The sequence below is a fragment of the Micromys minutus genome (assembly GCF_963924665.1).
Source record: "Micromys minutus genome assembly, chromosome: 10".
Taxonomy (NCBI): domain Eukaryota; kingdom Metazoa; phylum Chordata; class Mammalia; order Rodentia; family Muridae; genus Micromys; species Micromys minutus.
Window position 1 is genome coordinate 24,273,660 of NC_137979.1, and position 26,901 is coordinate 24,300,560.

Genomic DNA, 26,901 nt, shown 5'->3' on the forward strand with positions numbered 1-26,901 from the left:
GGTGCTGGGGCTCCAGAGTGATTTTGACTCCAGTGTTTTCATTGGTGTACATTATTTTTGTGACTTTTCTACAGAAATAATTATATTATCAACAGTATAGCCTTCTCTTGGCCAGGAAGCTCAGAGATGGCTCCGGAATCCATCTTCTGAATTTGTGTAGAACTTTACAAATCTACCCCCCAGTCTCCTCATCAGTCCCCATGGCCTAGCTTTGATCTCTCTCTTCTCACACACACCTTTTCCTCTTACCCTCTTTCTGTCTTGCATCTGTCTGTCCCCTCCCTCCCTTTTTGCAGTGCTAGGTCTCAGACCCAGAGCCTTGTATATGCTAAGCTACCTCTCTACCCCCTTTAGCTTCTTTTTCTAACCTATAATGAATGTTAATGAACTTCCTTCTTGTTTCTATTTTACCCTGTGGATTACCTAAATTCTGTGTGAGATGGAGCAGTCAGGATACAGCCTAAGCTACTGTAACTAAAACACAAGGAAGAACTCAGACTGAAGCACATAGAATGTTGCTTTTCTCACACAATGATGTTGGGATTCTGTAAACCCCACCCCTCAATTACCTGGCAATAGCCAGGTATGCTCCGCCCCAGTGACCTGACACTATAAAAGGGGCTACTTGCCCCCTCCTCTCTCGCAGCCCCTCTTGCTCTTGCTCTCTTGTTCTCCGCCCTATCCCTCCTCTTCCCTTTCCCTTCCCCCCCTCCCTCCACGTGTTCATGGCCAGCCTCTACTCCTCTATTCCTCTCTCTCTCTCTCTCTCTCTCTCTTTCTCTCTCTCTCTCTCTCTCTCTTTCTCTCTCTCTCTCTCTCTCTTTGTGTGTGTGTGTGTGTCTGTGTGCCTGTGTGTCTCTCTCTGCCTCTACCCCCTCTTAACTCTCCTGAATAAACTCTATTCTGTACTATACCATTGTGTGGCTGGTCCCTCAGGGGGAAGGGATTCCCAACATGGGCCCCCCAGAGGCATCTATCTCCCTTGCCCCCAGGCCTTGCCGCACCTGCATGGGCCATATGCCCCCCACTGTCTTCATCCTTCCCCTAACATTGGTGCCGAAACCCAGGACGTCATCTTTTCACAACATTGGTGCCCCGTGACTTTTCCTTTCAGTGACTTTTCCTTTCATTGGTGCCCCATCATCTTTTCCTTTCAAATCATCCAGAGGCAAACAGAGGGAAAGTGGGAAGACAACCCACTTGATAAAGTGTGTGTCATGCAAGCATTAGGATCTATACCCATGTAAAAGCTAGGCCTGGCAGGACTTGTCTATAACTCTAGTAATGGGGATGTAGGGATAGAGAAATGGATTCCTGAAGCTTGCTAGTTAGCCAGTCTTAACTCAGTCAGGAAGCTCCAGACTCAGAGACCCTGTCTCTAAAAATAAGGTGGAACATAATGAGGTAATGAGGTCAGCTTCCCATACACATATTCCCAAAATAAAGAAAGATAAAGACTAGAGAAATAGCTCAGTGGTTAAGAACACTTGTTGGCTTGTGGAGGACCTGGGTTTGATCTCTAGCATCCCTATGGCAGTATGCAACCATCTTTAACACTAGTTCCAGGGAATCTAGCACTTTTTTTGAGGGGTGCTCTGGGCCAGGCCGGCATGTGATGCACAGATAAAGAGGAAAGCGGTTCCATGGGGACAGTTTACATCTCTGTCATGAGGCTATGCTTGGAAGTCTATGTGTATGCATGTGGATAAATGCTGTACTCTGGTTTGCAAAGTACAGCAAGTAATGATGTGATTGTGGGTGATGGTGAGAGTATAACCCTGGGCACCTTTCTAACACGTGCAGTGTATTTTAAGTTCTTGTCTCCTCCACTTTCTGTGCCTATCACTGGGCTCCCCTTCAGGTTTGATGGGGATGAGCTCACCACAGATGAGAGGATTCGCTCCTTGGCACAGAGGTGGCAACCCAGTAGGAGTCTGAAGCTGGAGGAGCAGAGCGCCAAAGCTGTGGACACAGACATGATTATCTTGCCATGCTTGGTATGTCACCTGTCTTGGGATCAAAGTGTGTGAACTCCTGTTCCCTGTAGTGAGAAGGCCAGGCCTCTGTAACAATGGTCTTGGCTTTGCAGTCCCGGCCTGTGCGTTCTGACCAAGCCACTCCTGAATCGAACCCTGTGACCCAGAAGCTGATTTCCAGCACAGAGAGTGAGCTGCAGCAGAGCTACGCCAAGCAGCGCCGGAGCAAGAGTGCTTCCCTCCTGCACAAGGAGCTGAACTACAAGAACAAGAGGGCTGTCCGGGACTACCTCTTCCGTGTGAATGAGGCCACAGCAGTCCTGTATGCTCGCCATGTGCTTGCCTCCCTGCTGGCTGAGTGGCCAGGGCACGTGCCAGTGAGCGAGGACATCCTGGAGCTTAGTGGCCCTGCACATATGACCTACATTTTGGATATGTTCATGCAGCTGGAAGAAAAGCACCAGTGGGAGAAGGTAGCTAACTCTCTGCTCAGCCCAGGCTCCTCTCTGCCCCTCCTCCATATCTCTGGCCCTGGGGTATTTGAATGGTACAGCCTGGGACAGATATGAATACAGCAGAAGTAAGGGCTGCTCTCGTCTGGCCCATGGGTTTTCTGGAATTGAGCTCACAGCACAGGCCTGAGTGAATGCAGAGAACATTTGCAGCAGTAGTCCCTGGAAACCTGCCTTGTATCTTCTGCCTTGATAGTTTTACAGCTGTCTTACAACTGTCCTAGCTAGCCTGTGTCTTCTCAGGTCCCTAGAACTTCACATGATGCAAAGTCAAAGGACAAGGTAATTAGGATGCCCAGGTAGCCTGACCCCATAATACAACAAGGCTTTCAATGAGGGTTTTGCCTTCTGTTTTAAATTGTCATTTCTGACCGTCTATGGAAGTCAAGTGATCTGCCCTCACACCTGGGTTGCCCCATGACCTTGCTTGTAAGACTTACTCAAGACTCTGTCTTTGAGGTGATGGAGATTTCACAAGAGTTCATGAGATTCTATGAAGCCTGGTTCTCCAATTTGGAGTTTTAAGTTTGAGGCCATGTTGTATTTTGATTTTTCTTTTCTAATTTATTTTTATTTTATGTGTACAATGTTCTGCCTGCATGTACTTCATGTGTCTGTTGTGTCTTCAAAGGCCAAAAACGCGTGTCCTATCTCCTAAAGCTGTAGTTTAAAATGGTTGTGAGCATTCATGTGCATGCTGCAATTAGAGTCCTCTGTCAGAGCAGCCAGTGCCCTTAACCATTGAGCCATGTCTCCACCCCATGTTTTCTTTTTCTATCAGGTCTTCCTTGTTCTCTTTTAAAATAATGCTGTAGGGCCAGAAAGATAGCTGAGCAGTTACAAGCACATGCTGCTCCTGTAGAAGGCTTAAGTTTAGTCCCAGCATTCACGCTGGGCAGTTCACAATCTCCTACAACTCCAGTTCTGGGGGATCCATTATCTTCTTCTGCCTTCACAGACAGAAGAAGAATGTACACATATATGTATGAATATAATGTACACATGTATCTTCAAGCCACATGCATACATATAAATGCCATGTCTAATTAATGCTGGGTCAGGGTCTGTTTTTCACTTCCTACTTCATAGAAGCAGAGAGCCCAGCATCACAGAGAACATTCTGGTTCACACCTTAGCATCCCTGTGCACTTATTCCTTCCGATGCAGGTTTAGTCACTCTCTCCTCGGTTTCAGGTACAGAAATCATGGGTCATGTTAGTCCTCTCCGTCCCATGCAGTGTGCTGAGCACGGGAAGGTTGGTGTGTTCTCTGACACTTGTTTTGTCCACCTAGGACCATTGGTTTCTGCAAACCCTAGATTGTTTGCTAGCATCACAACCCTGCAGGCACTGGCAGTGTGCTCTAACCTCACTTGCTATCTGTGAAGGGCAGTGGCAGGCAGCCACTGCCTCAGCAGGCCTCTGTTGTAGACATGTGTTTCTTTGCCCATTGGGTCCCCAAAGCTCCTCATTTTGGCCATTTTACCCTATGTGTATAATGTGTACTTACAGCTCCTTCTACCTGCTTGGTGGTGAGTGCTTTTAGGGGCCTGGAACATTATGACTAGTTCTCTTCTTGAAGGTCTTCTAGAAATGATTGTTCTGATTTAGAACAGGGCCTGTTAAGAAGTGGGGCTGGAGTTGCATTTGGGGGCATATTGGATGGTTGCCAGTGCCTTTGAGTGAGTGGATCTCCCTTCTTCCTGATGACACTGCCTGGCCCTGCCCTTACCTACCTTCTGTCTTCTCAGATCCTACAGAAAGTGCTCCAGGGCTGCCGAGAGAACATGCTGGGGACCATGGCCCTGGCTGCCTGTCAGTTCATGGAGGAACCAGGAATGGAGGTGCAAGTGAGGGAATCTAAACACCCATATAACAACAACACCAGCTTTGAGGTACAGCTGAGCATCAGAAACTGTATCTCCCTCTTTTCACAAATCCTGTCTCCTTGTCTCCTGTCTAAAGCCATGAGTCCCGGGTAGCCAGATTTCCCCTTCTCCAGACTGAAGTGTATCAATAGGAAAATGTGGGTTAATGGCCTCAGAGGAGAGTCTACTCTTCCCATAGTAAGTTTTCCCAAGTGAAGCCTCCTCAGCTTCCAACAGTAAGTTTGTATGGGGGTCTAGCATCAACCTCTTTAACTGTCTTTTGATGACCAGGCCACAACTTTGGAGACACAAGCCCCTTTTTACTTACCTTGCCCTCAAAGCTTCATCTTTTCCATCCTGAATTTGTCTAAATAGAGAGCCTTAAGAATTTGGCTAAGAAGGCATGAACCACCTCAGGTGTTCTTACTGACCTGATGTTGTGCACCTTTCCTTAGCAGCTGGGACAGGAATCACCTGAGACATCATTTCCCAAAGATGTGACCCTCCTCACGCTGTCCTTCTAAGCCTCTTGTCGCCCCTGTTCCCGAGCTTCACTCATTCGCTCAGATGCTGGGTTGTACAGAAAGGATTATCCTGTCTTCCCGACTGCCCCAAACTGGCCTTTGAGGCTCCTGTTGCTATACCCTCCCCATTCTCACCACTCACCCCCTGGCCTGGCTCCTCAGCAACTGGGATTCTTCTTGAGGATGAGATCAAAGTCAGCCTGGACACCTCTCCTTAGTACACATGTTCATGGCACAGCCTCTAGAACCCAACCTGAGCCACACTCCCTGCCACCTTCAGACATGCAGACCTTTCCAGTGGCCCCTGCTGAGCCACTCTGGTGCTCCTGTGTCGCTTCCCCTGAGAAGCTCCCTGTAAATGCCCTATTCTGTCTACCCACTGTGCCCACCTTCTCAGAGTCTTTGTTCAACACCTTGGCTAAACTGAGCTGGAGGAAGGGACTGTGGCTTGATCATGCTCCGTGTCCCTGGTTACAGTGACAGCCATAGTGGCAGCTAGTGACAGTGGTAAAAGTATTCTCTGCCTCCCTTCCTAGGATAAAGTTCACATTCCTGGCGCAATCTACCTCTCAATCAAATTTGACCCTCAGTGTAACACAGAGGAGGGCTGTGATGAACTAGCCATGTCTAGCAGTAATGACTTTCAGCAGGACCGGCACAACTTCAGTGGGTCACAACACAAGTGGAAAGATTTTGAGCTTCCAGGTAATTTAAGAAAAAAAAATGTGTTATATAGACTTTTTCTTTAAATTTTTGTGTACATTTATTTATTTTAGGGGTTGAATATGTGTCACAGTGCCCCTGTCAAGATCAGAGCACAACTTGTGAGAGTCAGTCTTCTCCACATGGGTCCCAGGGATGGAACTCAGGTTGTCGGGCTTGTCAGCAAGCATTTTTGCCTGAGTAATCTCCCGGCACTGCGGAGAGTTGACAGGAAGCATTTAAACATAATAGCAAAGGCTAGTGAGATGCCTCAGTGGTGCTGCCAAGCCTGTCAACCTGAGCTCAAGCCCCAGGACTCACGTGATGAAAAGAGAACCAACTATACACATACCTTGGCATGTGCGTGTCCACCTCACACACACTTCTCACCCCAGAATAAGTAAAGGGAAAACAAATTTTTAAAAAGCATAATATTTAGAAGAGGAATTGTTGGCTGGAAGGTTCTCAGTTTCTCTGAAAACAGAGGACATTGGTGCAGAGGAATTGGCTACCATGAATTCTGGTACTTTGTTGCTGAAATCACAGATGCGTGGTCTTCTGGCCAAGTGTCTGCAGGCTCATATTGTTGGCGCATTCGCTGCAGCCCTAGGAGTTGCTGCTGCCTGTAAGTTTGGCATGGCTGAACCAAGAGAGAAGGCTTATGCAGATTTCTACAGGAATTATGATTCCATGAAAGACTTTGAAGAGATGAGGAAGGCTGGTGTCTGTCAGAGTGCAGAGTGATTTCAGAATGTAAGGAATTCTTTGGATTGCGCTTGATAGAAGTTCATTGCTGACCTGTGTTCCTGAACTGTGAAACATGAATACATGGGCTAAGGAGTAGTTTCTCTCAATAAACAACAGTTATATGGACAAAAAAAAAAAAAAAAAAAAAAAAAGAGGACTTGTTGGCAGATTTTAAAATGGAATTTATGTATTTAATGAGAAACACTCCAGCTGCTATCCTTGTTGCTCCCATACCCTGACCTGTCTCTGGTTTGTGGCCCAGGAGATACTCTGTATTACCGGTTTACCTCAGACATGAGCAACACCGAGTGGGGCTACCGATTCACTGTGACAGCTGGACACCTGGGGCGGTTCCAGACAGGTGTGTGCTCCCCCTTCCTGTTTGCATACTCTGCTCACCAGTCACACTCTGGCCAGAGGTGTCACTGTGTTACTGACTTCTGTTAAAATCAAAGCAAGTCTTCTCTCTTAGACCTTCCAAATGTGTCTCACAACCCCCATACCTGGTTTTCCTCACAAGGTCACGGATGGCTACTTGTATGCTTGAATGGTGAGATAAAAGAGCTTTCGGTCACAATCTAAAAGAACCCTTGTGGGCATTTTGCCAAGACCTTTTGCAAAAATGAGGAACTGAGAATGCTGTTCTTGTGTTATTTTGCAAAAAGAAATTTAGTTTCAGCCAAAATTTCAATGTTCACAAGATTTCACCCTATTAAAATGTGGATGATTTACAAAATGTAAAACTTTTAATGTAATAATTGTTTTTAAAGTGTCTGTGTTTGGGGTGGTACCAGGGTTTGAGATCTTGAAGCAGATGTTGTCTGAAGAAAGGGTCATACCTCACCTCCCATTGGGCAAGATCTGGGAATGGCTGGTGGGTGTGGCCTGCCGCCAGACTGGTCACCAGCGACTGAAAGCCATCCACTTACTGCTGAGGATTGTGCGATGCTGCAGCCACAGGTAGGTTGTTGGGATCAGTCCCTGGACACACCTTCTCCTACTCTGTTTCCTAATTCCTTTGTTAATGGCATCTTTAAATGTAATTTTAATGTCATTCCTTTAAGTTAGTGGGTTTTATGTCCTGTGTAAGTAATTTTTGCTTCGTTCAAAGGTCATAAAAGTCTCTGCTGTTTTGTTTTGTTTTGTTTTTTATCAGAAGCTTATCTGCTTTTTCTTTCACACGACATCTGTCATGCACCTGGGATGAGTGTTGGATGAGAGTTTTAAGTTTTGAGTGTTTTTCTCTGGGTTCTCTGCTTGTTCTGAATCCACCTCTGACCTGAGAACGCTGCACTTGTTACCTCTGGTCCCACATCTCCTTAACTCTGGGCATTCTCCTGTTTGTAGCCCAGTGCTGTCTTAAAGACGGCACAGACTTATGATGATTTACATATCTAATCATTTAATTATGGAAGCTCTTCAGCTTGCTTCTTCACTTCAAGATTGTCTTTGGTGGTTGGTCTTAAAGATGAGGGCTCAATATGGAATCTAGGCTGGCCTAGAGCTCTGAGCCCTCCAACCACAGCTTCCCGAGCACTGGGATTTCAGGTGTACCCCAGTATTCCCAACCTATGTTGTGGGTGTTTTTCACTTTTGGTTTGTTTGTTTGTAGTGAGGGTCTCGCTGTGTAGCTCTGGCTGGCCTGGACCTTTGCTGTATAGGTTAGACTGGCCTCAAACTCAAAGTTCGACTTGCTTGCATCACTGGCTGTGCTGAGCATTTTAACCCTAATTGCCTACTTACTTTCTAATGATTTATAAATCTTTTTACCCAAAGGTTACCTATCCATTTTTATATTGGCATGTTAATTTCTATGTGTACAAAGGATCAGAGTCATCCTCAACTACATATTGAGATTAGGGGCAGCCCAGGATACATGAAACCCCATCTCAAAACGGGGGAAGGGATGAATAGAGAGATGGTTCAGTCTATAAAGTGTCTACACAAGCATAAGAACTGAGTTCAGATCTTGGGGAAGGAGGATAGCAACAAGTAGGTCCCTAACTCATGGACAAACCAGCCTAGATGACCCAATGAGGTCTGAACTCATCTCAAAAAGAAAGGTTCATGGGGCCAGAGAGATGGCTCGGCAGTTGAGAGCACTTGTTGCTCGTGCAGAGGACTTAGGTTGAAGTTCCAGCACCTGCATGGTAATTTATTATCCATTACTCCAATTCCAGTTCCAGGGGATCCAGTTCTGCCTTCAGACCACAAGGACACCAAGTATGCACATGAATGCACATACATTCAGGCAAAATAATCACACATAAAATGAAATTAATGTATCTAATAAAAATTTAAATATAAAGTACAGTGACTGAGAAAGACCCCTAATGTTGACCTCTGACCTCCACATGCACACAACATCTACACACACATGCACATGAATACATACATAGATCATACACAAAGCCATTAAAAAGTATTTCAGGCTGGTGTGAAGCCACATGTCTTTAATCCCGTGAGGGAGGCAGAGCAGTCGCTAGAGTGTTGACTAGAAGTAGGAATATGGCCATGGCTTCACAGTCCTCATCTCGAAAGGCTCATGGTTTCCGAGCTACACACAGTAGCCATGCACCCCGCCCACACCCCTGAGCAGTAGGAGTTGCTCTTTCCTGCGTTTGTTTAGGTATGTGGATAAAATACATACACTGTGTGAGTCAGTTCGAGGTGATGATATTCAAAATACAAAGACAGTTTTTTAAAATTAAAGGAATCTTCAAGTCGGGAAGAGAAACTGATGGTTCACTACCAGTCCCTAGGCTGGCAGCAGGGGGTGAGAATGGGCTGGGGGCACTTGCTGTTAGTAACATGTCCCCATATTCAGACACTGTGTGAAATTTAGCTCCAAATGGGCTCCCAGTAGAGCACCTGTTTGGTATACTCTATAAGCGATGTCACATTGCAAAGGTCTTCGGTTTGGCAGACCTTTCTGGCTATGGTGCAATGTCTTTCCACAGTTTGCTGGGTTCTGCTGATCTGTTTTCCAGGATGGACTCTCGGGTACTCCTGAGCCTGGGGGAACTCTCATGTACCTCCCTCTGGCCATGACACTCTGTATTCCTTCATTATCAACTGGAAGAAGACCTGGGGATAGTGAGGGTGGAGGGCACACAACCTACTCCTGGAATGCCTTGTCACATGGGCTCCTTGGAAAGTTAAAGACTTCCGGGCCTGAGGGTTACAGAGGCCAGAGCAGAGAGCCAGTCAGCGGAGGGCAGTCCTGCAGGTGCCTCCAACTCACTTTCCCATGCTCTCTTAAAAGCTAGCAATAAAATGTGTGTTGTAAGTCCACTGAATTTGCCCATTTCTTTACTTTATGAACATGTGTTCCTTTGGTTGAAGTTGACTCTAAGACAGCACTCAGAGGGGAAGATTCTTTTTCAGGCTGTAAGAGAGAAAGGCAAAATCACTACATGTGTATATGTATACACGTGTGTATCCTGTAGTGAGATCAGAGTATTGTTGATTTCCTAATTTTTTCTTCTGAATCGTAGCCCCACCCACTGCAGGGTCTCAGCACACAGGTCTGAGAAGGATTAGGCCTTCGCCTAAAGGCAAGATTTCAGGTTCAGCAAGCTTGCAAGTATATTTTCCTTTCTATAATTGTATTTTGAAAGAAAGTTTCAAGTGTATCTTCCTTCCTTCCTTCCTTCTTTTTTTTTTTTTTTTTTAAGGCAGAGTTTCTCTGAGTAGTCTTGGCTGTCCTGGAACAAATTCTGTAGACCAGGCTGGCCTCAAACTCACAGAGATCCACTTGCCTCTGCCTCCTGGGTGGGATGGAGTAAAAGTTACTGGCAGTACCACCACCCAGTGCAAGAATGTTTTCTGTTTGATAGTTGAATATCAAAACAATGTTTGTCTTCCTTGTCCATTCAGTAGTTGTCTTTTTTCATCTGTATGTTTTATGTTATATGTGATGTTATACCTTGCTTTTTCCACTTAATATTTAGCTTAAGGCTGCATGGTAGCTCACACCTGTAATCTCAGTATTTGAGAGGCTGAGGCAGAAAGATTGTGAAGACTTCAGGGACAGCCTAGGATACCTAATGAAACAAAACAAAACACATTTGCCTGGAGGTTTTCTAACTGTTGCTAGAAGGTCTTTAGAGGGACTGATTTAAAAACACACAATAAGGGCTAACAAGTCAGCTCAGTGGGTTAAGATACTACCAGTGACGACCTGACCCACAGAACCCACATGGTGGGAAGCAAGAACCCACCTCCAAAAGTCGTCCTCTGCTCACATGCGCTTGCTAGGGTACACTCACTTCCCCATTTCAATGAGTGAATATATAAATAAATAATGATAAATAAATGTAAAAACAGGTTTAAAAAAACCACAGTGACCCTTGTAAGCACACTTTCAGCCCTCTGGAATCCTTACAGTCATTTTTGAGGTTGGGTGCTGCCCTGCTCCCTCTTTACGGTTGGTGACTGTGTCCATTTCAGAGAGAAGTGAGGTGGTTATATTACTATGTGGTGGGAAAGTAGAGTCTGACCTGCAGTTTCTTGGGTGGATGACTTCTCAGTAAGATGACCCCATGCTTGCCCCCCCAGTGACCTCTGTGACCTTGGGCTGTTGAAGCCCCTGTGGCAGCTCTTTACCCACATGGAGTATGGCCTGTTTGAGGATGTGACACAGCCTGGCATTCTCCTGCCCCTACACCGAGCCCTCACCGAGCTCTTCTTTGTCACCGAGAACCGTGCCCAGGTAAGGATGTGTCCACCTCTTGCCCTGAAGACTGGGCAGAGAGGATTGTGCCTCTGTATGCTTACACCAGTTCCTGCTCATGGCAGGACTAATGTTACAGCCAAGCATCCCCAGGAAACATCCATATTCTCATCCCTGGGAAGAGAGAACGGCAGGTCAACTTAGATTGACCTTATTTTGTCTGGCCTATAACCAAGGGGGATAGGGACAGCCTTAGACTGGCTCTTGACAACAGGGACTTCTGGAAAATCAAACAGATCTGTTCCTCTTCTTTCTTCTCGTAGGTACAATAGACTCATTGAATTGCCACATGAAAGGGCCTTTCACAAGTCCTTTGCCTGTCTTCCTCAAGAAGACATGATGACAGTATCCTGCCTTGTCACTCTGTGGGCATCAGGGATAGCTCTGGAACCAGGTCCCTGGTCCTTCGAGCTAGGCTTCTTTATGGCTATAGAGTGTGTGGGGTCACAGGTGCCTGTTAGTGAGCTTGCTTAACCCCTGGAGGCTCCTGTCTGCTGTGGGTGTCCTTGTCCAGTCTTCCTGCCTTCCATCAGTCAAGGATCCCATGCTATCTTTACAGGAGCTTGGCCTGCTACAGGAGTACCTGCTGGCCTTAACCACTGAGGACCACCTTCTCCGATGTGCAGCACAGGTACCTCCTCCCTGTCCCTGTCACACCACCTCACTTGCCAGAACTGGGGGTGGGGGATGTGAGAGTGAGTGAGTGAGTTGCATGACAAGTCCAGACCCTCCCAAAGTTTACATGGAGTTTACTTCCTTCTGCTCTCAGAAAGAGCAGGGAGCCCCATTTATCACTGTCACTCACAGTAAACTGTGGGGTCAGAAGACACTAGCAAGAATTTGTGTCTCTAAAACTAAAACAGCCACTGCCTTCACTTTAGTTGGCTGATCTTAGAAGTTTCCATAGATTTAGATTTCAGATATTTTTGGATTTTTTGGATGTGCTTTGCTTCCCTGGTAGGAAAGCTCCTCTTCTGACAGAGGACCCAAGGAAGCTGCTCGCTGTGTACCCTGTATACATCAGTGTGCAGCATTAGAGATTAGACTTAAGTGTCAAATCAGAACAGTGTTTAAACATTCATGTATCAATTCATTTTAAGACAGTAGTAAACGCATTTCATGTTAATGTGTTTTGGGGAAAAAAAATCTCTTCAAAATAAATAATTTTGAGAAGGGCGGCCCTAGTTTCATTTTTGCAGACTTCTTTAATGTCTGGCTCAAAAAAGGACAGCTGGCCCTTGAAAAAAATCAAGTACTGACTAAAAAACATATTCACATGGTTTTATGTAAAATTTATTTTAATGTCTGAAAAAACAGTACTGACAAAAATGTATAATTTTAAGCAAAAAATGTTTAAAATCTTTACATTTATCTTTGTTTTGCAAAATAAAGTCGTTTAAAAAAAAAAAAAAAAGGGCAGCTGGACTCTTGTAGTCCTCTGCCTTATGCTCATCCTGGAAAGGAAGTGTCGTGCTGTAGACTAGAGCAGACAGACATCTCCAACCACTCATAGAACTTTACTGAGGTAGACATCCACCTGGGACTCTCCCCAGAGCCCAGTTCTTCAAGGAAGGCTCTCTGTAGAAGGTTAGAAGTGTTCTGCTCAAGAACTGGGGCTCTCCTACCAAAGCAGGGGAAAAGCAGGTGGGGCTGCTGAGATCTCTTAGCGGCTATCTGCACTGGCTACTATGGCCCTTGCTTTCTTGATGTGCTATAAGAGATTTGATGTGTGGTTGCTTTGGTTCCAGCTTTTCTCCTGTGGGCGTGACTGGCCCTCATGCTTGCCCCATGCATATCTAGTCCCCATCCCCTGTGACCCTCCCCACAGCTGGCCAGTGTCTTCACTGGTGTTCTGCCTTCTAGTCATGTCCTTCAGGGACAGCCGCTGTCCCTGCACTGTTTATAAGCTCCCCCCCCAGCACCTCTCCTCTAGCACTGGCTGTCCACCTGTTGTGTGAACCTCTGTGCTTTCCTTCTATATCTTTATATGGCTTTCCCAGACCCCTGCCTCAGCAACTAGACTGCTGCCATGGCCCACGGTTGCTTATTACCTACCTCAGGGTTTTCCTGTGCGCTTTGGTTTTGTTTTCTTTCTCATTCTACCTGTGAGCCACTGGTACGGGGGACTACCTCTGGCTCCCCTTATCACCCTCCAGCTGAGGGACTTAGACTCAAGGATGAGAAGTCAGTGGCTTTTGATATTAGTAACTGCTCTTTCCCTCCACAGGCTCTGCAGAACATTGCTGCTATCAGCCTGGCCATAAACTACCCAAACAAGGCCACCCGCCTCTGGAATGTTGAGTGTTAGCCTCGGTGTGCTGTGCATGGACTTGATAATTTGTCTACAGGGGTTTATAGCAGACCTCCAACCTTGCTCAGGAAACCCCTGCAGCCTCTGCACCCAGCTCTCTTTGAGCCCACCCCCTGCTCCCATCTGGATGCCAAGCAGCGGCCTCATCAAAAAGGCCCACTGTGCAGGCGCCACATGTCCAGGAAGGCACTGTAGTGCAGGGTGGCTCAGAAAGAGCCATCACGAGGCCTTGGGAAGGTTATTCAGAGAACAGAATAGAGGTCAGTCTCCTCCAAGGGAGTCACAGCACTGAAGACCTGGAAGCGATCTCTGAAAGGATTCTGTCTCCACTGAGCAGGAGCTGCCTAGTCTTGACATCAGGGGAAGGTGTCATCCCCCTGGAGCTACCTTTGCAGTAAGACTTGCAGCTTGCAGCAGCAGTGGCCCAATTGGGAAACCAGCCCACCACCAACATGAGCACCTCCCAGCCACCTCCAATTCCCAAGCAGTCTTCATGCCACAGCTCAACTGGCCAACTCACAGTGAGAGCAAGTGTCCTTGGGAACAGCTGACAGGCCCTGATTGTCACCCATGCAACAGCTCCCAGCACACGTCTGTGTTTCTTTACTTGTTTTAGTATGTTTTGGTTTCCTCCTCATGTTTTTAGAAGAGAACCACACCGACTCCCTGAGAAGTCCCTGGGGAATGCCTAGGGACAAACTGGTGTGTGAAGTGATAGAAATGGAGGTCCTCTCCAGTAGCTGCAGCACCAGCAGTGCCCTCAGAGGACCCTTGTTCAGGATCAGGACATACCTGATCATACTTCTGCTCCAAGGTCATGGTGATAACACACCTACCACCTTGGACCTCTTGCCTGGTTATTTAGCCATCCCCTGTCTAGCAATAACTACATTAGTTCTAGTGAATGCTTTTGCATTTTTTCCCTGTATGGCTTTAGCATTGCCCTGAAGTGCTGATGAATTTTTCCTCAGAGCCACAGAGTGGGATGCTGGGTCAGCATCAGGCTGTGGACTTTCAGGAAGAAAGAATCCTGTGGCACCTGCTGTTGAAGGGCAGGTGTCTGGGCCAAAGGCATATCCCACCTCACAGGCCTAATGCAAAAAAGGCTAATAGCCAGGCCCACACTTGGCTGGCTTGTGCTGTAACCAAGCTTGCCCCTTTGGCCTCTGAAGACCCTTCTGTGAATGGGCAAGGGACTGCATTGGCAGAACCTGAGCCTGCAGGTGTGGGAGCATCTTGTGTAAAGGTGCAATGCCTTCTGGAACCACTTCCTGCCCAGTCCTAGAATTAGGTTATCTGATGAACCCCAGCTCACAGGAAAAATGGCCACAGAATGGGAGGGAATGGGCTATAAAAACACAGAAACAAATGGAGTGACCTGTGGTCCACCACCCTGACATCAGAGAGAACTTGGTCCAGGTCCCATGGTATGGGACATGGTTCCAGCCCAAAAGAACCTCTTCCTCATCTTTTGCTCTTTGCCAAAGCACCTGCGCTTTGCAAGCTGCCAAAACCCCAGAGAAGGCCCCTTGCATGCCATCCCTCCAAGAGTCGGAACAAGTCTCAGTGCATAGTGAAGAGACCTTGCTCACCGTGGCTCAGATCACACAGCAGTTAGAAGATGGGGAGGAGATGGCACACTCACACCCTTCCACACCTCAGACTGAGTAGAGAGCAGATGGGCAGAGCAAGGCTGGGGGCCTCCCTTGGGACAGTGACCCTAACTCTCCTCCCACCCTTCCTTCAGGAAGAGCAATTGTAAATATGTGCTGGGCTCTAGCTCCTCTCCACTCACTGCTTGCTGTCTTCTCCCTGCGCTTCAGTTTGCATAGAACAAGCTTAAGTTTGCCCTTCACACGCCAGAGCTGCTGTCTGACAGGGTCCCTTCTGACCTGGCCACCTGCAGCCCACTGCCTCTGCTTCTCTAGGCCACTGGGTGGCACTGCTGAGCCAGGCCAGTGTCTCCTGACCCCAGCCCGGGCAGGAGGTCCCAAAGGATTTCCGTCAAGGCCAATGTCCCCTTGACTCTTAGAAGGCAAGACTGCCTGGACCAAGACAAAACTGGCAGGCATAAGGGGTCGTGGAAACATGTGCCTAATCTATAAAGAATTCTGTTCCAAATCATATATATTGTACAGACACTGTTCTAATGAGAGGAGTGACTTATTTTCATCATCGTTTTTAATTTGTTTTCTTACGGGTTTACGATTTTGAATTTTTCTTATTTGGTTGAGAGAAAGAATTTTGATTATATCAGCTGAGTGAGTTCAGCCTGTAAAAAGAATGTTTTAAGTTGTGGATAAGATATGCAAATGAAGAGAAATATATTGTAAAAATTCTATATAAAAAAGTACAACTCTGTGTGGATTTTTCCCCTTTTTCTTCCCTTCCCCGCCCTCTTACCACTGTATAAGAACCTCTCTGTATCCAGGTTTTCCCGAAACCCACAGTCCCCTGCCCATGTCTCTCATGTCTGGCTTTTCAGTTTCTCTTGTAAAATATACCTTGACGTTTATGCCTAGGCAAACAGATGGGATTTACAGAACCTCATCACTGCCTGCTTGTGGGATGGAGTCCAGAAGATCCCTCAGCCTCTGTTGCCTGAACTGTGAGCCTGGCCCTTCCCTGTGGGCACCCAGGGGGTTCATCCTCACGTGGTGCCTTCCTTGGGCACCATCCTACTTGTCTCATTCTGTCTCCAGGATGCTTCCTTTCCCCTCTTCTCTCTTGCAGTCAGGGTGGCTGTGAGCCATTTCCTGCCACAGAAACACTGATACCTGCTAGGAGGCTCTAGGGCAGTGGTTCTCAGATATTTACATTACAATTAGTAACAGTCACAAACTATATTTATGAAGTAGCAGTGAAAATAATTTCATGGTTGGGGAGTCACCATAACATGAGGTTGCAGCATTAGGAAAGTTGGGAACCACTGTCCCTTCGAGCTGACAAAGCACAGGGCTTAGAGACCTCACTGTAGTCTGCTGCCATCATATGAAAAGCAGGTAGCCAGAGAGCCAATGCACAGCTGTTAAAGCAGGAAGGTAGGAGTGAAATTCCTAACTGCATTGTTTGAGGACCCACTGAGATGGCTCAGTGGGTGAAGGGGCTTGCAGCCTAGCCTGATAACCTGAATTTGAACCCAGAAAGATAAGTGAATGGAGACTTTTTTTTAAAAGATGTATTTATTTATTTATTTATTTTATTATGTATGTGAGTACCTTGTTGATATCTTCAGATACACCAGAAGAGAGTATCAGATCTTGTTACAGATGGTTGTGAGCCACCATGTGGTTACTGAGAATTGAACTCCGGACCTTTGGAAGAGCAGTCGGTGTTCTTAATCTCTGAGCCACCTCTCCAGCCCGTGAATGGAGTCCTAAAAGTTGTCTTCTAACATCCATATACAGGGACATGATTGATAGATAGATAGATATTGATAGATAATTGTAATTTTTACAAATATCAACAGTGTATGAGAAGAAAGGACACTGACAAGGTCCAGTCAAGCAAATGGCAGTCATCAGCAAATTCTCCCTTAGGGATTCTTGGCTATTGTAGCTTCCCTCAGCTCAAAAGGGATGGAGACTAAATCTGGAGGCACTGTTCCAGAATTCAGTGAGCTTTCTTCAGATTTAAGTTAAACTCCAAACTGAATTTGTGCGTATGCACATCCACATGGTACCACACTGAATTTGTGGAGATCATAGGACAACCTAAAAGAATCTCTTCTCCTTCACCAGGGTCCTGGGGGAATAAACTCAGGTTGGTAGGCTTGGCACTGAGTGCCTTTACCCACCAAGCTGTTTTGCTAGTCCCAAACTAAATTTAAAAGAATTCACCAGCCTACAAAACTAAGACAGCTAAGGGTCGCATCTGACTCTGGGCAAGAGAGACTCCATGACTTGACGGTGGGAGGTCAGTCTGTCTCTCCTAATCTGCCAGGATTTTTAATAAGGATAGTTCCTCTTCTCTACAAAGAGCCTCTCTGTGCCACTTCATGGGAGGCTTCCCCTAAGCTGTCAGTCAAGAGTTGCCTTCATTAAACAAAAAGCTGCCTGAGAGACTCATGTCCGTATGGGCTGTCCGAACTGCTGAGCAACATGTATCCATGACAACTGGGCAGATGCCATGCCTGGGAAATCCCCACGTAGCCACTGAGTTCTGTCAACACAGCTGCTCAGCCACTGCACCAGATGAGACATGCTGAAACATGGCAGGGAGACTTCATGAGGACAGAGATTCACAGCAGAAGTGAAAATTCCTTCTACATTCTCAATTTAATTTTTAAAGATGATACATTGTATTTTTTAAACAAGTATAATGTGAGGTTCGTGTTTTGTCTTGTTTGCAGTATTGTAAATTTAGCCCATGGCTTCCCACATACTAAACAATCACCTGACCACTGAACTTTATCTTTTAATTTCAAGGTCTCCAGGATGGCCTAGAGCAGTCATGCCCACCCAGGTCCCGTCTACCACTTATTGTGTTGGGAACATTCAGAGTCCACTGTAGGGAGTAGAGCATGTGCTTAGCCCTCATTATCCAGCACCTCCTCAAAAAGGTCTATAAACGCTGTCTTAAAATAGCTGTCAGCCATTACTGTTCCGTACCCATGAACATTAGAAGCTTTTCCTCCCGGGCAGTTTCTTCTCTTCACTTGGTGACAGCTCTTTTCAATTCCACCTTTCTAGATGTAAAAAAAAATATTTTTATGTGCCTGCATGTATGTGTATCATATGCATGCAGTGCTTGAAAAGGTCAGAAGAGGGCATCAGACCCCCTAGAACTCGAATTACGGAGCTGTTGGCCATTGTGTGGGCACCAGGAGTCAAACAAGAACAGCCAGTGGGGGCCGCCACACCCAGCTTGATCTACTTTCTTCACCTCTGCTTTGCCTCCTAAAGTTCCCACCACATCCCCAAACAGTCTCATCAGCTGGGAACCACGCCTGTGGAGGACAGCTCATACTCAAACCATTCGTAGCCTTCAGATGTCCTTAGCCACCATGCAGAATGTCTTTAATACATCTCTAAGACTTTCCATTCCAGTGTTACTCAAAAACCCAAGTCTAAAGCATCTTCGACGACTAAAGACAAACTTAGTTGGAAGCCCCTACAAAATTACACACTTCTAGTATCCAGTAACACAGTTTAAACATTCCCATTCCAGAAGGAAGAGGAATGGGTGTAGACACGCAGAATGGAACTGCAGAAGGCTGAAACTCAGCCCAGCAGACATTAAATCCTCTGGCATCTGGAGCATGTGACAGGATGACATGGGCCCAAAGGGTCAGCACTGTGGCCATGCTGGCTTTTAACACATGTGGCCTCTCCTGGGCTGGCTCTGCTCACTGCTTGCAGCTTTCCTCAGCAGATGTCCTTATTCCCAGTATCCTCAGCATCCTGAGTTCTCTGTTGCAGCTTAGCTCTCACAGCCTAGTTCACTCCTACGCTGCTGATAGAAGTTCTGGTCCTGGAACACAGTACTGAGTCCCAAGCTTTCTTTTAGAACCGGGGTAAAAGTCTCTGTGGCCCACAACATATATGTTCTGCATGCCTACGAAAACCAGTCATGCAGATGGAAACAGGTGGTGCCACCAACTTGAGCAGTGGACAGGCCCCGCTTGATGGCGGATGCTGTGGCCTCTGAATAGCTAACCAGAAAGACACTTCTGTGGGTGACCTTTGCAAGTACTCTGCTCAGAGATTTTCAAGTGAATTTACTTCTTCACACCTGCAGAGCCTTTGAGCCTCTGATGAATGGTATCTGGTTAGCTCTTGAGGTGCCATCAAGGAATCTGTGGTCCAGGTACACAGAACATGTTTTCTTTTTATCTCTCTAACCATACCTTCCTTGGGGGTAACTTTAACCGTACACCTTGCCTGACAAAATTGTGAGGTTTTCAAGTCTTTCCACTCCTCTTTTCCCTTCTTGATTCTTAACGTAAAAGAGTCTAAACCCAGCCAAAATGAGACCAAGTACCAACCTGTCCTAAAATTTTCTCCATCTGGACCAGGTGTGCTGTCTCACACCTTTGATCCCAGCACTTAGAAGGCAGAGGCAAGAGACCTCTGTGCATTCAGGGCCAGCCTGGTTGACTTGGTGGGTTCCAGGACAGCCAGAGCTGTGTAGAGAGAAACATGTCTCACAACATTTTTTTCTCTATCTGATTAATTAGTCTACCACTTTTAAATTGTACCTTCTACATCTCAGGGTCTTGACAACCTGTAGAAAAGTTCTCTGCCCCAATGCAGCATTGTCTTAGTTGCTGTGAAGAGAAACCATGACCAAGGCAACTCTTTTAAAAATTTCATTTATCTTTGTTTTTTTTTTTTTTTTAAAAAAAAAAAACAGGGTTTATCTTTATATCCCTGGCTTTCCTTAATTCACTCTTTAGACCAGGCTGGTCTTGAACTCAAAGATCTGCTTGCCTCTGCCTCTGAGTGCTGGGATTAGAGGTATGTGCACCACCATACCCAGCCAAAAGAAAGTATTTAGTTAGAGTCTTGTGTACAGGTCTTGAAGGTTAGTCTATGATCATCACAGTGGGAAGCAGCCAGGCCTGGCACTATAGCCAAGTGTTCTACATCCTGATCCACAGGCAGCAGGCAGAGAGAGACTGGGGCTAAAGTGGTATTTGAAACCTCAAAACCCAGCTTCCTCTTCCTGTAAGCAGCCAGAGGTAACCTGTGAAGATGGTTCACTACTCTCTTGATCTGGAAAATCCCACAAAATCATGCAAATCCAGAGGTTCAAACCTTTATGTTCACTTTAAGTACACCCTGGAAACTGCCCAGGCCATCAAGGGGATGCATATCTGTAAAGTCACCAAGCATATGAAGTATGTCGCTTTAAAAAAGCAATGTGTGCCATTCTGCTGTTATAATGATGGACTCAGTAAGTGTACCCAGTCCAAACAGTGGGGCTGGACACAGGGACAGTGGCCAAAAAAAGAGTACTGAGTTTTTGCTGCACATGCTTAAGAATGCTGAGAGTAATGCTGAACTTAAGGGTTTAGAAGTAGATTCTATGGTCATTGAACACATCCAGGTGAACAAGGCACCTAAGATGCGCCGGTGAACCTACAGAGCTCATAGCCGAATTAATCTATACATGAGCTCCCCCTGCCACAGTGAGACATCCTCACTGAGAAGGAACAGATTGTTCCAAAGCCAGAAGAGGAGGTTGCACAAAAGACAAAGATATCCCAGAAGAAACTGAAGAAGCAAAAACTCATGGTACAGGAATAAATTCAGCATAAAACAAATGCAGATAATGTAAAAACAAACAAACAAACAAACAAAAAAACACCCCAAAGTGACACACTTCCTCTAACAAGAATACATTTCTTAATCCTTCCCAAACAGTTCCACTAACTGGAGATTAAGAAACACTGAGTCTTCAGTGGGCCACTCCTATTAAAATCATCACAAACATGAATGGCCTCTAATCCTGTCTGAAAAGTCCTGAACAATTTCTATCGTTCACCGTTCTCACAGCATTCTGGACATCTGAGCTCTCAACCCTGTGGCTCACGACACTTTGCTTATATCATCCTAGGGTTTCTTCTTCACCTCTCCAGAACTTTCCAGATTCCACATGTCAGTCCCAGGTTTCTAAACCACATGGTCAGACTTTTCATCACTGTGACAAAGAGTCCAGAGAAACAGCCTAAACAGGAAGGATTTGTTTGGGCTCACAGGTTCAGAGCTTCCCGCCCCTGCTTTTGGGCTTCTTATTCAAAGCCTCATGGCAGTGGTTGAATGAAGCAGCTTACCTCATGGTGGCTAGGAAGGAGAGGAGACAGGAAGGGTCCAGGCATGAGGTATAACATTCAAAATCACAGGCCCAGTGGCCTACTGTGATGGTTTGGATAAGATGTCCATTGCCTGAGCATTTGAATCCTGGTTCCCAGATGGTGACTGTTCAGAAAGGATTAGGAGAATATAGCCTTGTTAGATGAGCTATGTCACATAGAGGAGAGGGGACAGACTTAAAGAGGCTTCACCACTTCCCACCACCCCCACTGAGCTCTCTGCCTCCTGCTTTTGGGTCAGGATGTGAGCTCTCTGCCATTTCTGCCACAATGCCTTTGGTGGCCATCAATGGCTCTAACCTACTTAAATTCTATTATAAGTTGCCTTAGTTGTGACTTTTTTTTCATCTTTCTTTTTGTCACAGCAATAGAAAAAAATAAATGCAACATCTCTGTCACTCAGCAAAGCTTCACATCTTGAAGTTTCATTATCTCCTAAAATAGTGCCACCAACTAAGCACCAGGCTTTTGGCGCGTGAGCCTATGGGGTACATTTCCTATTGAAACCATAATGCTTCTCAATCATAGGGGAATGAAACTCTCTTACTCTGCTGACTTTTTTAAAATGTATGAAATCTTTGATGACTTCATGCAGTGTAGTTCGATATTTACCCTTCAGTCCTTTCCCCAGTTCCTCCTAGGTCCTCCCCCCCCCCCGCATTTAATCCAATTTGTGCTGCCCATCTACTCCTGGATATGGGACCATTTATATGTGTGATCAACCTACCACGAACATACCCCTTAAAGAAAAAAAAGGACTACCTTGCTATGAAGCCACTAACCATCTGTAGCTCCTCAGTTAACTGTCCATAGCTCCTCAGTTGTAGGTGGGGACGCATGAACTTTCTCCCACGCTTGAATGATGGCCAGACAGCTCACTTAGGCTGTGCAGGCAGCCACAGCTGCTATGGCTCTGCTTCTCCCCAACCCCTGGCTCCTACAGTCTTTCTGTGTCCTCTACAGTGGTCTCTAAGCTTTGGCTGGGATATAAGACAGATGTGCCATATGCTGGTGAAATTTAAGAAACTCAAATACATGGATATAAAAACACTTAAGGAAAACAGAGATGAAGAGGAGGGAGGGAGAGGAGGGAAATCCACTCCTAAGTGATATAGTGACATCTGTGTAGCCCTAGGAAGATAGCTCAGAGGTTTGGAGCCAGCCTAAACAAGACAGACCCTGTCTCTCTTTTAAAAAACAGACATTTTAAGATAATATTCCCAAATAATCCGTGTGTAAGAGGGGAAATTAAGAAATGTCGTAAAATGGATGAAAACAAAGATACAAAATGCCAAAAGTGTTTGGAACATTCCCGAGTTAGTGTTTAGGAGGAAATATAAAGTTTCATATGGACATATTCAAAGAATCCCACCTTAAGACCATGAATAAAGGGAAGCAGACAGCGCCTAAAAGCAGCAGCATACAAATTAAAATAGAAACCAAGAAAACAGAGAAAGTTGGACACTGGGTCAGAACTTGGAGGGCTGAGGTCATTGGCGCATGAGTTACAGACCAGCTACATAGATCATAGATGGGCAGGGGGCTGGTGGACAGAGAAAGAATGAAAAGGAAGGAAGGAAGGAATGAAGGAAGGAAAGAGGAGGGTAGAAGAAAGAGAAGAAGATAAAGGAAAGAATAAAAGCAATAGAACACAGAGAAAAATCAAGCTGAATGTTGGTTTTTTGACTCATCTGTTATTCTGCAACATGGTCTCATGTAGCCCAGAATGGCCCAGGATGGCCTCCAACTTACTATATACCTGAGGATGGCCATGAGCTCATTTCCTACCCGAATTCTGGGATTTCAGACCTGTGTCACCATGCCTAGTGTGGTGACAATCAAGCATCACAGGGTTCAACCCATGGGTCTCGGCTCTATGCTTCTAGTTTTTTCTGAGGGCAACAGGGATGAGTGAAAGAGAAGGTGGAAAATTGGAAGACCTTTGAGAGGACTAAAATTGCCAAATTAGAAATGAGTGGGAGATGGCTCAGTGGTTAAGAGCACTAGCTGCTCCTCCAGAGGTCCTGAGTTCAAATCCCAGCAACCACATGGTGGCTCACAACCATCTGTGATGAGATCTGATGCCCTCTTCTGGTGTGTCTGACAGTGTACTCATATACATAAAATTAACAAACTTTTAAAAAAGAAATGGATGGGAAAAGAGGGGCCCTAACACTGAAATGGCTGAGACAACAGGATTAGCCCAGGGGTTAAGGTCTATCCTGGGCAATACGTGAGACTCCATCTCAAAAGAAAAGAGAAGTAATAAGCAAGAGACAGTTGGTCCTTTTCTGAAGTGTCTTCCACTGGCTCATGTACTGAACTCTTGGCTCCACCAATTTTAGGAGGTTCTAGAAGCTTTAGGAAGTAGGGTCTAGCTGGAGGGTACAGGTCACTAAGGATCCTTGGGACTTATTTTTTTTTTTTTTTTTTTTTTTGTAATTTTGTCTCGGGCCTCACTCTCTTTCCTTCCTCATGTAAACAGCCAGTTCTTCCAAACACCAGTTGCCATGATGCTCTGCCTCATAGACGCCTAGGAGCATGGTGCCAAGGCCCATGGCTTGAACTCTCTGAAGCCATGGGATAAAACTCTCCCTTGTGTTATTTCTGTCAGGTATATGGGGACAAAATGACCAGGTGACTAATATAGAATGGCAGGTCACTGTCTGTTTTAGTTAGGGTTTTAGTGCTGTGAATCTTATTCTACCATGACCAATCTTATAAGGACAACATTTCATTGGGGCTGGATTATAGGTTCAGAGGTTCAGTCCATTATCATCAAGGTAGGAGCATGGCAGCATCCAGGCAGACATGGTGTAACAGGACCTGAGACTTGTATGTCTTCATCCAAAAGCAAACAGGGAAAGACTGTCTTCCGGGCAGCTAGAAAGAGGGTCTTAAAGCCCACAGCCACAGTGACACACCTATTCCAAGGCTACACCTCCAAATAGTGCCACTCCCTGGCCCAAACATATTCAAACCACTGCATTCCACTCTCTGCCCCCCCATAGGCTTATTCAGACAAGTCTATGGGGGCCATACCTACACATAAACATAATGTAAGATACATTTAGTCCAACTTCCAAAGTCCCCATAATCTGTAGCAGTCTCTACAATGTTAAAAGTCCAAAGTTCAAAGTCCCTTCTGAGATCTCTCCAATCACTTAACTGTAATCTTCAAAGCAAGACAGGAAAACAGCTGGACAAACTCCAAATCCTGCATCTCCATGTCTGATGGCAAACCAGTCTTCAGATCTCCAACTCATTTTTCATCTTTGTTGACTACAACAAAGTTCTTTCTCCTGGGCTGGTCCCACTCCCTGTTAACAGCTTTCCTTGGCTAGTATTCCATGGCTCTGGCATCTTTAACATCTTGGGGTCTTATACTGGCTAGTTTTGTGTCAACTTGACACAAGCTGGAGTTATCACAGAGAAAGGAACCCCAGTTGAGGAAATGCCTCCATGAGATCCAGCTGTAAAGCATTTTCTCAACTAGTGATCAAGGGGGGAGGGTCCAGCCCATTGTGGGTGGTGTCATTCCTGGACTCGGGTTTTATAAGAAGCAGGATGATCAAGTCAGGGGAAGTAAGTCGGTAAGCAATATCCCACCATGGCCTCTGCATCAGCTCCTGCTTCCTGACCTGCTTGGATTCCAGTTCTGGTTTCCTTTGGTGATGAACAGCGATATGGAAGTGTAAGCTGAATAAACCCTTTCCTCCCCAACTTGCTTCTTGGTCATGTTTGTGCAAGAATAGAAACCCTGACTAAAACAGGTCTACAAATGAATGTCAACTTCACTGCTCTTGTTTCAATGTCTGGGATCTGCACATAATCTTCTGGGCTCCTCCAAAGGGCTTAGGTCACTTCTCAGCTCTGCCCTCTGTAGCACTCTAGGCTCTGGTTGACCTCACTCCACTGTTGCTGCTGTTCTTGGTGATCATCCCATCGTACTGGCATCTCCAATACACTGGGGTCTTCTGCTGCAACTAGACTTCACCCATAGCCTCTCATAGGTTCTCTTCATGGTGCCAAACCTCAACTTCTTTGCATGACCCCTTCAGTCCTGGGCCATCAACTGCAGCTGAGGCTGCACCTTCACCAATGGTTTTCCTGGCATCTCACAGTGCCAAGGCTCATCTGCTCTCCATGACCCCTTCATACCTTCAAAACCAGTACCACCAGAGCGACTCTTACACATCACCAAGTCCAGCTGCTGCAAGAGGTACCACCCTGGCTATCTCTGGAACAGCTTCTTTGTGCTCTCGGAAAACACTTTCTAGAAGATTTCATCTCAGTGATGCTGGACTCTTCTTAGTCACCACAAATTTCTTAGCTCCAGCTGACCAGAATAAATCGTCCCTTGTATTTTTCACTCTAAAGCCAAAGCCACGTGTCTGAAACCGCAGAGTCCTGCTGCTCGCAGGAGCTGGAACCTGGCCCCTTGTTCTGCTCTCCCTCACTGCCTAAGCTTGGCTGTCCGGAATCTCGCTCTGTAGCTTGAACTCAGAGATCTGTGTGTTATCTCCTGGGATCAAAGGTGTGTGCCACCACGCCTATACCTAAATTTAGCTGGGTAATATCTTGCCCCAAAGTCCCACTCCCTTAATCTGTGATGTTCTAGAACATAGGATTCCACTCCATTCTACTTCTTGGTGCCCCTTTAATACTTAAACCATGCATTTTGTATTTTTCCTTTCGCAGCTTGCTCCTTTTCATTAAAACTCATGTCTTCTAGCCTCAGGATCGGATTCACAGGTGAGCCCTCCAATTCTGGGTTGTGGTACATTCCAGATATAGTCAGGTTGACAACCGCAAATAGCCACCACACTGCCAACATTAAAGAAATGCCATGAGCTAGGTAGTGGTGGCCTCACACCTTTAATGCCAGTACTTGGGAGGCAGAGGCAAGTGTGAGTTTATCTGTGAGTTCAAGACCAACCTGATGATCTGCCAGTCAAGTCCTAGGACAGTCAGGGCTACACAGAGAAACACTTGTCTTGGAAAAAAAAAGGGGGGGAGGGACAAGAAAGACTGGCTAAAAACAACTATATGATAATATATATATATATATATATATATATATATATATATATATATATATATATATATATATATATATATATATAATGGACAGATTTTTAAAAGACAATTATTCAACTGACCGGGAAAGAAATAGGAGTCTATATCAATCTACAGCAAGTAAAGAGACTAAAATCATCATCCAATCGCATCTACCCAACCACGGGATTCTAACAGACTAGTAAGAGAAGCTTGACACCAAAGCTTCACAGACTCTTCCAAAAGCAGGAGAAGGGCACTTCCCACTTACCTTTCTTAGGCCAGTGTTAGATACCCAAGCCAGAAATCTCCACAAGTAAAACAAACAAACAAACAAACAAACAAAAACCTGCAGCCCATACCTTCATGCATGTGGTTACTAAAAATCCCAGAAAACAAGGTCTAAATCATAAAACTCTACCCTGAGACCAAGGTGGTGAGACTCACCACAGGAATTCAAGGTGGGTTCGATATCTACTCAATCGATCCTGTTTTAACACACCGAATGAACAAAAACTCTGTTCCTCTCCAGAGATGCAGACAAAGCTTGTGGCAACATGCCAGGGGATCAGGAGGGCAGGCTCCCAACCTGATGCAGAGATCTAGGAAAACCCACCAACACCCCACTCACTGAGGAAAAGGTGGAGAATAGG

General features: G+C 45.8%; 2 protein-coding genes across 3 annotated transcripts in view; both read left to right on the forward strand.

Moving 5' to 3' along the window:
* ZZEF1 (zinc finger ZZ-type and EF-hand domain containing 1) overlaps positions 1-15,688 on the forward strand; it is a 95,776-nt gene extending 80,088 nt beyond the window's left edge. For both annotated transcript variants that reach the window (XM_080923670.1, XM_080923669.1), the window contains exons 46-54: positions 1,862-1,997; positions 2,090-2,449; positions 4,239-4,382; positions 5,416-5,584; positions 6,591-6,689; positions 7,123-7,288; positions 10,889-11,042; positions 11,623-11,694; positions 13,291-15,688. In XM_080923670.1, coding sequence (XP_080779796.1) covers positions 1,862-1,997; positions 2,090-2,449; positions 4,239-4,382; positions 5,416-5,584; positions 6,591-6,689; positions 7,123-7,288; positions 10,889-11,042; positions 11,623-11,694; positions 13,291-13,371 — 1,381 coding nt within the window. In that variant the 3' untranslated portion in view covers positions 13,372-15,688. The remainder of the gene's footprint in view (positions 1-1,861; positions 1,998-2,089; positions 2,450-4,238; positions 4,383-5,415; positions 5,585-6,590; positions 6,690-7,122; positions 7,289-10,888; positions 11,043-11,622; positions 11,695-13,290) is intronic.
* LOC308425066 (cytochrome c oxidase subunit 6C-2-like) lies at positions 6,094-6,453 on the forward strand. Its single transcript, XM_080922266.1, has one exon. The coding sequence runs from the start codon at positions 6,095-6,097 to the stop codon at positions 6,323-6,325; it is 231 nt and encodes a 76-aa protein (XP_080778392.1). The 5' UTR covers position 6,094; the 3' UTR covers positions 6,326-6,453.
* Positions 15,689-26,901: the final 11,213 nt, after the last annotated feature.

Bases quoted from the DNA above. Each gene is read 5' to 3' on its own strand.
- LOC308425066 (XM_080922266.1), top strand. From the start codon at position 6,095: ATGAATTCTGGTACTTTGTTGCTGAAATCACAGATGCGTGGTCTTCTG.